The sequence below is a fragment of the Eurypyga helias genome, unplaced genomic scaffold, assembly GCF_000690775.1.
Source record: "Eurypyga helias isolate BGI_N326 unplaced genomic scaffold, ASM69077v1 scaffold18777, whole genome shotgun sequence".
Taxonomy (NCBI): Eukaryota; Metazoa; Chordata; class Aves; order Eurypygiformes; family Eurypygidae; genus Eurypyga; species Eurypyga helias.
The window spans coordinates 4,003-13,903 of record NW_010263864.1 but is presented as its reverse complement, the minus strand read 5'-3'; the positions used below and the strand labels follow the sequence as shown (position 1 = coordinate 13,903).

Sequence of the window (9,901 nt, the reverse complement as noted above, 5' to 3'; positions counted from 1 at the left end):
GCCACATACTGACATTTTAGTTCCTTGATTAAAAGAAATTAGATTATGAGGCCAGTTCTACACCCTTTAAAGAGAACTGAACTACTGTATGCATCCAATCTTTTATGTGGTTTGTACTCTCAAGAGTCCCATAAACCAGAGAGATCTGTCTATCTGTTCTGAGGGAAGAAATGCATACACACTCTTGATAAGGCAATGTGGCAAAACAGCTTCAGAAAGTTCCTTGGAGTATTAGGGAGAAAGTTTTTATCATCTGTAAGCTTTGCCAGAAGACAAATGGTATTTTTCCTATCTTGCTTTCACAAGAGTATTACAAAAACTCTCCTTTCCACATGAAATGGGTGGATGTCAGCTACACTGTCGCTCTGCATAGCAGGCTGTCAAATCTTGGAAACTGGATGCTGTCATGCTAGCACATCACTTCAAGAGACTCTGTACATTTAACTGAACCTGGTAAAGTTAAGCAATGAATTATCAATTGCAATTTAAGAAAATAAGGAAAATATCACAGGCTTTATTTCATATGTTCTGCAACTGGACACCTCTAAAGTAGTGTTCAGTGTCTGTCGACGACTCCCACACCATTTCTTTTACTCTGTTTATCTTTTTGGGATAAGCCATGCTTGGAATATAGGAACTTTCATTAAAATTCTATGCTAGGCATGCTTAAAAATTGCAAGAAATTTTATTTCTATACACAAGAAACTAGACTACACCCCGGGGGCACTTGCCTGGTTGACCTCTTGACTCATCAGAATGTCTCCAGTACAGTGAGTCCATAGAAGGACTGGTAACAAGCAAATAAGCAAATTAAAGCCTTTTGAAATTCACTTCCTCCGTGAATCCTGCAGGCATTGAATACTAAAAAGGAAGTTATGTTCAAAGGGCGGTATGTCTGTATGTATGCCTAGCATTTCCACAAAGAATATGAGCCTAAGGAGGAAAGCACCTGAACCCTCCCTAGATCACCCAACATATATAGGTGAACACCTAACCCATTTTAACTAAAATCATAAATCATATCTTTCAGTTTGGAGACATATATATATATACATATGTATCTTAAAATAGTAATAATTAAAAAAAACCCCATCTATAGAGCAGGATCTCTGCAGCTCTGTGAGCAGTTTGCCCATGAGCCACATGTGCAATTTTGACAATGACTTTTCTGCGGTACCACAGTTTGCACTTCATTTAGTTTCAATCCTCTGCTAAAAATAATTCAACCACAGTGAAAACAACCAAAATAAGTCCAACTCTCACTACAATTACAGCAAGGACTACCTGGCATCTTAACTCACAGAAAGAGGTCAGTAGATCTAATACTATAGACGTAATAGATATTCAAATTCTAGCAAAGTCTATGCAAATATCTCACTTAGGTATGCACATCAGGTATTTGCTCACAAAAAATGGAATATGCACAGATGTGGAAGTCCAAGTATACAAAATTACTTATTTTAATTTTCCCAACTTCTACCCTTGCTCAATTCCAGAAGCCTTGTTGACAGGAATCAAGTCATGAACAGGGTTGTTAGGAACTGGCCTGCACCTCAGCAATAACTTACCACACCAGAAGCAAGTCAGGTAAAGGGGTCTGTTCACACACTATAAACACTGATCATTCTTCAATGTTAAAAAAAATATATTAAAATCTGTGTTTGCTTTGACAAGTGAAATAAATCCTGAATGAAAAAGCATTTGGCACCTCTTTTTTTTACTGTACTGCTGAAAGAAGGGTCTTAGCTGGGCTTGTTTTATTCATACAACAACTATTCATGTTTTGATCAGAGCAGGTGGACAGGCCACCTACTGATTTGAAGTAGCAGCATAATTAAATGAAAACTTAAAGCTTTCTTTTTTAAGAACTTTTAAATAAAAGTCAGTCATACTTCCTTAAGAGTTCAACCCTGAAAAGAACATTGTTATACACAAACTACCAAAGACACAATGCCCAGATCAGCACTGGTATTACTAGAGATGCAACGGCTTTGAACCACGTATTACTACTACTACTCTCTCAAAGAAAAAAAGCTACATATCCTATTACCATATGGAGTTGCATTTCTCAGTGATTTACGGGGGAAGAAACTCCTTCAACACTGAAGTGGTTTATTTTCTTTTTTTTTCCCCCAATTCTTATGAAGTATATACTTAATTTTGTCTAATAGACAAATACTGTTGTGTATTAATTGTGCTCATGTCTTTTCTTGAATAAAGGTATAGCACCTAATTGAAATTCTAGCTGTAAGTAGTATCACAGAGGCGAATACATTGTGAAGCAACACGTGCCTTCAGCTACATGCAAACTGAAGGCCACTGAAAGTTTACCCCAGGAAGTTAGGCTGTATCATGACAACAGCACTTAGTCAAACAGATGAGGTGGAGAAGGAGGGAGGGTTTGGGGGGGGGCACACTTACCCATGAAAGGTCTAGAACCTTGCCTCATTTTATCGATGTGCCCAACTAGAAAAAGCCCAAAAGGACAGGTAGGACAGGCTACAAAAAAAGTCAGTTTGTCCCCTTAACAAGCACTTGTAAGGACCATCTCTAGAGAAGCTCCGCAGCCTGGAGACACTTACTAGTCTAAGGGAAAAAGGAAGAGCAAGCTCTTTCCTTCCCCTCAGACTCTCTGCATTCAAATGGTGAATCAGATCTGGAGCAGCAAAACCAGCACGTCAGCACTGCACCTACAGCTACAGCTCCCAAGCATGATGGTATCTCAATACATTATGACCTTCGATGTACTTATGCATACAAGAGTTTCCTTAAATAATTATTAAGTTTTAATCATAGTAAGCTTACAAACGGACAGCTGAGACTCTGGCTTTGCAATTACTTTCAGTCAACCAAACGGGGATGACCTGATTCTCCTACCGGTTCCAGCCACATATTTTTGTGGCTAGAACCTAGTCCACCTAGTCCAACCACCTTGTTAACAATATCTGGGAAAGCTATATCCTACTTGGTTAGTTTTCAGATGAAAATTGATCCAGCTCATCATATGGCCACCCAAAAGCTCATTCCAACAGAAAGGGGTGATGAAAATACACGGAACTAGGTAGAAATGCCACCCCTTCACAGCCACTGCTTGCAATTAGATCAGTTTAAAGCAAACACAAAAACTCCATGTAAAGCCATGTAAAGAGATGTCCAAAGGTTTTCCAACAGCTTTTTGGGAAGCCTGCAGCAAGACACATGCTTCTCCAATTCCAGTCTACTGCCTCAACCACACCACATCAGTGTCTTTAGGTACCCACTGTACACATACTGTAACATGATTTATTATTTACAAATTTAGAAGGATAATAGAATTGCGTGGGACAACACACACTAAAATCCTGTCCTGAGAAATCAGGTTTTTTAAAAACAGGCAAGACAAGACACAAGGGAAAATCCAAAGGAAGGGGAAGTCATGTGGTTTTGTTGTTATTGTTGGGCTCTTTTTATTACATGCTTTTCTACCGTTCAAAAAACTGGATGTGTCAGGGTCTCACGTGCTTTTTTCAAGACTTCAGATTTTATTTTAAAATAATCTTAATATGTTAAGTTGCTTAAAAGCATGTAGAATTTTTAGTTGTAAGGGAACTGTCATAACATAGAATGTACAACAAAAATATAGAAGATTTATGACCTCCCTGAGGAATCACACTCAGTCCTACCACAGCTCACTGTCATTCTTCCACAAGACTTTGAAGAGGTAGTAAAATAATAAACGGTAATGCATGATCAAAAATCCATATTTTAAATCTCTTTAAATATTAGCTCACTCTATCTAGAAACAGCAGGCAAGATCTCAAGTTACAAATTAACAAAAAAGTGTCTCATAGAAAGTTCTTAAGAGGAAAAGGACTTTTAGAAGTTAGCTCAAACTCTTCTCTAAAGATAAGCAAAAGCACTAAAATTAAAAAAACATATAATATACTTTTAGAAACCTACTCTAAATTAAAAGCAGTAATGCTGAGATAAGATAGGTGAACTCTCAAAGAGCATAATAGAAACAGATAAGACAATTCATCTGTTGGAAAAAAGAAATGCCAAAGTGACTATACATAAAGACATCAAATGTCGCCAGAAGTTGGTTTTTTTTTTTTCCCCCCTCCTCAACTTCTGGCACAAAAAGCATAGTGGAAACCATTTTCTCAATGATTGAAAGACTGGTATCAATCAGACAGTGCTGCTCAACATGACACCTTCCTTGGTTCTTACAGTTTTACACAGCAATAATTCTCACTTCAATCTCCAGTTTTAGTGTAATATGCTGAGAATAAGAAACTGGGAAATGGTAGATTGTTACAAGATACATCAGGAATAAGAGGTTATTACAAACAGATTAGTCCAGGGTGGAAATGACACAAGCTAAGCAGGAGGCATGGATAATCTGGATAAGTGCCATGGAAAAATAAATATCATGATTGGACTTAAGGCAAATGGAAGCAGTTCAAATTGGCTTCCTCCAATTCACTACAGAACATGTGATGCCCACATGTCCGTTTCCAACGAACCTCACCATAAAGAAACAAAAAGGCCAATACTGTGAAGTGCTGAAAAACACATCTACCATCAGCTTCTTCCATACCACAGCAATGTGAATTATTGCAGCTGCCTGATAAGCATGAAATAAAAGAGTTGAGGAGGTGGGGGGGAAGGGGTGTGTGCTAGCCCTTTTTTTTTTTCCCCTGGAAGAGAGCTACCAGCATTTATGTGAAGCATACCAACCTGTCAGTAAGTGCTGACCTTGCAATGAAGGAGAAATTTTACAAAACACAGGTTACAGTTTTACAGTTGGTCTACAAGGGTCAGTGCATGACAGTGGCCGAAGGCAGTAACTCCTCTCAACCCACTTCCCCTGTCCATCTACCGGCTCCCAAAACTTCTCTGTCTCAGTTCTAGCAGGTTTCTATCAACTTAACTTTTCAGAAGATCAGTTCCTTTATCCAATTCCACGTGAGACCACAAAAATGCTAGTGTTTGCTTAACAGAAAGGTAACTCCTGCTTAAAGGTAGTCTATCTATATAACCATCAGCTCACATCTGAATTGGCTGAAATCAAAATCACAGAAATCACAGCCTGCAGCAGCAAGTGACCATATCATTGTGTGAATATCAGGAAAAGTTCTGGTAACGGCAGTCCTGGAGAAAGGACCTCAAACAATCTCAAGGATGAAAATTAGCTTTATGGCAAAGTGTTAATGTACTGGTTAATAAAGCCAAATAGCAGCAGTAGGTGGATTATGATCAAGTGAAAGCTTTGCAGCTTCAAGGATCTTGCACCAGAAACAAGTCATTTACCCAACAGATTTGAGGTGATGGCTTGATTAGCAAACAGATAAGATGGTAAAAATTGGTAACATGGTTTTGAACTAAAAAGCAGAATCACAACTACTACAGCAGATCAGCGCCAATCTTCATGCTTCCGCTATAGAATAAGAATAAATAAATAGAGGAATTTAGAAACAAACAGAAATAAGGACAGATACTACATGAAGAGGAGAAACTGAACAAAGCAGTTAATGGTTGGAATTAAATTCCTACAGTGGTAGGGCATAAACACTTTATCACTGCAGCACACATGCAGCCGTCAGTGGGGAACACAACTGGTAAAATGTATCGCTGCAGCTCTGGAGTAGGGATTGAGTGTTGCTCTGGAACCCCACTGAAGCCCTCCTGTAATTAGCTCCACTGTAAATTCCTAACTGCTCATCCCAGCAGAGCAAAGGCAGAAGCAAACAGTTAGCCACGTTAACCCTGCTCACTGCGTGGACTACTGCAATCAGCATGCTTTCAGCCCTGCTGGATGGGTTAACTTATCTCAGTTTGAGTCATTCTTGATGTATTAGCAAATTCCTTGCTATTTCTAGTAGCTGTTATCGTCACATTTTAGGGCAACCTTGAGGACATCTGTATTTTTCCTCCTTTAAAACTACTTGAAAACATTCTTTTGATGAAAACTCAGAGAAAATAGAAAAGTTTCACTTATCATTAGCAAAAGCACAAAAGGACTCCGACGTCAGATATGTGAGGCATCCTGCAATTCTTAGCAAATCAAACAATAGATTTACTGGGCTGGCAAATGGCCTTGACCTTTGAGCCTCAAACCAAGTATGACAACTGCAGGCTCTGCTGAACTCAGGTTTGCAGCAGAAACAAGTGAAATAAGTGTCAATGTTACATGGTCAAATATACTTACACAGAAAAACACTGCTGTTTCCCCAACCCCCCAAAAGTGGAATTCCATTTTGCTCTCCCCCACTTCCCGCTCTTTCCCAGCTGAAACTAGTACAATTCTTTGGAGTAGCTAGAGTGTGGTTAAGCAGAGGAAGCTATGCTTGTTTGCATGGAATCTGCTATTTCCTCTCTGCCAAAACACTTGTTTAAAGAAGTCATGTAGTATTTCTATTAAACTGTAAATGCAGTTGACAAGGAAATGGCCTACTGGCAGCACATTACCTTTGTGGCAGTGCCAACCAGCCTACAGCAAAATAGTGCACATGGTAATTTCAACATGCATTCCCAAGTAACAAAATTGTGCCTTACATAAATACCACAGAACTCCAGCAACATCTAGAAAAAGCAATGAGAATTTGCCCAAGCTTTCATGCTTGCCTGTATCAATTCTGTGTCATAACTAAAACAAAGTAGGAAAGCATCTACATATGTCCAGAAGTCCTGTGAAGCTGTATCATATGACACTGGGAAAACTATTGCAACTTAAATCTGTGTATTTCTTGTTAACCACTGTAACAACTCACTAATAAAAATTAAGGAAAACTGTAGGTATCAAATATATAAAAGAGTACTAACTGCATACAAGCCCTTAAAAACCGTAACGTAATTTATTGACGAGAACACATGTTCTATGTAATCCAGAATTGTTGTGTTAAATTACTTTAGCCTTTGATAGCACTCATTTGATTACAAGAATTAAACAATTCACAAGCTTTCAAACTCAGTGACCTTTGATTTATACACAGCTATTATCATGCTTATAAAACTCCTCTCCAATAATACAGTCCTCACCATTCAACAGCCAGTGCAGCTACAAATCACAATGTGAAAACTCAGATGTAATTAAGACATAATAATTAAAAGTACAACCAAAAACTCCAGCATAATCGAATGTATTTAATTTGTAATCAGCAATTCTACAAAACATTTTTAAAAATGTTATTTCATCTTAAATTAAATTCCCATCAAAAAAAAGCTCCAGAGATACTTATTTTGCTCTCAGCTTTCACCTCAGTATTTTCAGTTTGAACAGTAATTTTAAAATAGTTAATTACACTGGGGTGAGGGGGAGAAAAGTGCAGGAAAATTACTAAGCTTTGCTTCCAAAATTACATAATGTTTCTAATTACAAAACACTCACTAGCTTTAATTGAGTTGCAAATTGCCATAAACTCTGCTCCAAAAATCACAAACCCCACAAACAAAAATCACGAACCCCACAGCACTAAATATACTTGAACTCATACATGCATCAACTTAGAGTAATCACATATGAACAGTACTTTCTCTTCACTTCAACAGTGGTGGCTTCCTTATATTAAGATCCTGATATGTGAGGCACCAGCAAGAGAGAAGTGAATAAAATAATCTAGTATGCATGCAATTTTTGCAGCCAATCACAAAGATGAAAAAAAATGCTTTTAGGAATATAAAGTGCCTTATTAATACCAAATGGGCTTTAGATATAAGCAATTCAGGAACAGGATATTTATTAATGTTCAGTGCAATCAGTGCAGCTATCCTATAGCTCATTTTTAATAAATAAATAAATAAATAAAGCATGACTAACAGTGGCAACAGTTACTCCTAGATGAACACTCCTCCCCATTAACTTCTCCATGTCATTCCTTTATAACTGCTACTTCTCATCAAGCAACTATTCTGTTTATCTCTTATTTTGCAAAAAGTAACCTAATTCAGTAACAAGCTAAGAGTCGGTAATAAATAAAAACCGTCAGGGGTTACTACTCTTAGCAGTGCTCACATAGGACAATTCTGAATCGTTCTTCAGGTCACCTTTACCTCAAAACTCCCCTCCAAAGGAGGATGGCCTCAGTTACGGAACTCTCCAAGTGCATGTACAGTACAGAATAGGCTCTGTATGCTGCCTTCAAGTCAATTAAGCAGTTACTGCTTGAGTTCTCAGTAAAATGGAGATAAAAGCATTCTGAAACCTTACAGAGATGTGGTAACACACAGGCAAATTGCAGTAAACAGGAAGCAAGACAGCAAGTAAAAATCCTTAGTCTTAAAATCTTGGTCCATAATAGTACAGTTTTAGTATTCCAGTATTCGTTTTTTTGAGGGGTTGGTTGGTTGGTTTTCTGACACCAGACACCACCACCACACACACTTACCCTCATTGGATGAATATCAGCATACGGAGGCTTTCCTTCAGCCATTTCTATTGAAGTGATACCAAGGGACCAGATGTCTGCCACGCAGTTGTAGCCAATCTCTTGGATTACTTCAGGAGCCATCCAAAACGGAGTTCCTATAACAGTATTACGTTTTGCCATTGTATCCTGTAATTATATTATTTATGCAATTAAAACAGAGATGTTTATTTTGAGATTCTTTTGATATTCATTCTACATTTATAAGTTAAATTATCCACCCAAGGGTCAAATGATAGTGACTTCCAATTAAGACCAAACAGATCCAGCCCATCAGCCTACAGAGGCCAAAGAAGTGACAATGACCATAAACCTCAAACAAAAGCTTATGGTCAGGCACTCGAAGCTCACTGATTTATAAAACAAATAACTAAAAACTAAATAACCTTGCAATACATCAAACATGGGTCATGACAAAGAATGTTAGCTCTACCACCGGTCACTCCGACACAAAATTCAAGGCAGAAGAACGACGAAAGTGAAAGAACACAGTTAGGAACACTAAAGCATTTTTAAATGATCTTTCCACAGGTACTTACTGTTAACTGGCCAGCCACACCAAAATCAGCTAATTTTGCATGGCCCTCAGTGTTAAGAAGGATGTTTCCAGCCTTTATATCTCGATGTATTTTTCTCATAAAGTGCAAGTATTCAAGTCCTTTAAGAGTAGATTTTAGAATAGTTGCAATTTCATCTTCTGTTAGCTGCAAGAAAACATAAAATCATTTTCAGGTATACACAGAGAGTCAATATATATATGAACTATTAAAAACATGACCATTTTATAATGATTATTATAAATAACACAGACTATGTACCTTATGTATTTTAACACAGGAATATGCCCAATAGCATTTACAATTCAAAACCCTGATCTACTAATGATCCATATAGCTAGATTCTTACACGTCTAGAGTCCAATTACAGCAAGCAAACTACAAAACTAGAGAAGAGGCTGATTTGATGGACAGGCCAGAGAATATTTAATATTCTGCCATCTGATCTGCATGAAAGTTACTGCTGTTTAGATGTTGACATCCTTCATAAATACTGTTATACAGTTTCTACAATATGCAACTAATACATTTATCACTGAGGTCAGACATATTAATTGTCAAGTTATGCATTAACTCTGTCTTTACAAAGGTAATGGTGCTCACCACTGGAACAGATGGCACATACCAGAATACTTCCCTGGAAAGGGAGATAGCCCTTTCTCTACTGTGGGACGCTAGAGCTATTCCTTAAGCATCCATGCCCTTCAGTTCTTTACACAGTTTGCCCAAAATAACTAGCACAGTGCTACATTTGGGAAGAGATTAAAGGAATGCCATGTTTTCTTCATTTCTCAAATTCCTACATAGGAAATGCCTGCTAAGTCTACAGTTAGTAGTATCAAGCTTTTGCCGACCAGCTATTCCTAACTGCACTATTAGCTTCTCATTGCCAGCAATTTACAAATTAGAGAGTATGAATTAAGAGCTTCTTCAAGGGGG

The 9,901-nt window shown here is 37.8% G+C and overlaps 1 protein-coding gene across 1 annotated transcript; it reads right to left on the bottom strand.

Annotated features, from left to right (window-relative positions):
• Positions 1 to 8,366: 8,366 nt before the first annotated feature.
• On the bottom strand, positions 8,367 to 9,109 carry LOC104513010 (serine/threonine-protein kinase 3; the record flags this gene model as incomplete). Its single annotated transcript, XM_010156222.1, has 2 exons — positions 8,367 to 8,534; positions 8,945 to 9,109. Coding segments are annotated over 2 exons (333 nt in total), but the record flags the coding sequence as incomplete, so codon positions are not given.
• Between the last annotated feature and the right edge of the window lie 792 nt (positions 9,110 to 9,901).